Source organism: Aplysia californica, unplaced genomic scaffold, assembly GCF_000002075.1.
Source record: "Aplysia californica isolate F4 #8 unplaced genomic scaffold, AplCal3.0 scaffold00593, whole genome shotgun sequence".
Taxonomy (NCBI): Eukaryota; Metazoa; Mollusca; class Gastropoda; order Aplysiida; family Aplysiidae; genus Aplysia; species Aplysia californica.
Window position 1 is genome coordinate 12,021 of NW_004797863.1, and position 1,361 is coordinate 13,381.

General features: G+C 46.3%; 1 protein-coding gene across 1 annotated transcript in view; it reads left to right on the forward strand.

Moving 5' to 3' along the window:
* LOC101856290 overlaps positions 1–488 on the forward strand; it is a gene marked incomplete at its 5' end in the record, with an annotated part of 11,855 nt that extends 11,367 nt beyond the window's left edge. Inside the window, 1 exon segment of the mRNA XM_035972153.1 lies at positions 199–488. Within this exon segment, the coding sequence (XP_035828046.1) occupies positions 199–488 (290 nt within the window).
* Positions 489–1,361: the final 873 nt, after the last annotated feature.

Below are 1,361 nucleotides of genomic sequence, written 5' to 3' on the forward strand. Positions count from 1 at the left end.
TCAACTCTCCCAAATACACCCCCAAAAAAGCCAACCAAAACAAACAAATAAACACACCCTCAGACTTAAGTACTTATACTTCACCATCTCAGCATCTAAATCCCACGACCTATAACCTAAATCCCATGCCCCCGCCTCTTGACCTATTATACCCCAACAACCTCTGACCTAAGTTCTCCGACCTCTGACCTCCCACAGACTCGCCCATGAACTTCCTCCAGCCACAGACTCGCCAGATGTCGCTGTCTATGGAGATGGCGGAGATTGTTCAGCGTACCCAGCCCCCAGCCTCTTCCACCGCTGCTAGGGCCGCGGCCACCAATGCAGGGGCCGCCATCCTCAACTGGAGCAGCAGCAACAGCAACAGCAGCAACAGCAACAGCATGGACACGGGGGAAGAGCTGTACACCACGGATAACGGACACAGGATCGTCGTCCGGAGCGCCAGCGCCAGGGGGTCCCCTGACCTCAGGAAGGGCAAAGGGTAAGGGTCAGGGTAAAGGTCAACTCTGGTGTGGGCATGTGGATAAGTGGAGGAGTTGTTTGAGCTGTGGGATAGGGGACGATTATTATATTTTCTGCGTGTAGAATTTTTTTTTCAAAGCTAGCGGTTGGGGGGGAGGGGTCCATTTGCACTCTGTCTTATCGTTGTTTTTGACATTTACGAAAGGAAGGAGAGTAGGGATGCATATTTGAGAAAGAGGGATGTTGGACTAGGGGGTGGTAGCAAAGTATGTGTGGTGGGAGGGTGTGTGAAAGATTCAATAATGCACGCCTGAAAAATGATTTTTTTAAAAGTTTCTTTCTGAGTTTTGTTTGTTTGTTTTGTTCGATTCTCCTGGAAAAGGGGGATTATATATTTCCTAAATGCAGCTGCTCTCAGAGACACCTTTTAAAATATTTTACGCCCCTATTGACACATTTTACATCATTTATGAGGCGACTTTTGACCATGCCTATTGGGCCCACCCGGTGTGAGAGACATAATATTCCAGCAAAAAGACCGAGAAGCTAGATAAGAGATTTTCCCCACTGGGAATCGAACTCACGTCTCCTGCGCACTACAGTGGAGCTCGTATTCGCCCAACCATTGGCTCTGATTCTCAATTTCTATTATATTTCAAAATTCACTTTAACGTTTGATTAAAGACCCCGAACTGATCCTTCGTAATCCTCTCCATTGCCTACGTTTACTGTTATTTCTCAGTCTCGATACTCTCCTATCTAGCCATCCATTCATCCATCCATTCATCCATCCATCCTTCCATCCCTCCATCCACCCATCCGTCTATCTATCTATCTATCTATCTATCTATCTATCTATCTATCTATCTATCTATCTATCTATCTATCTATCTATT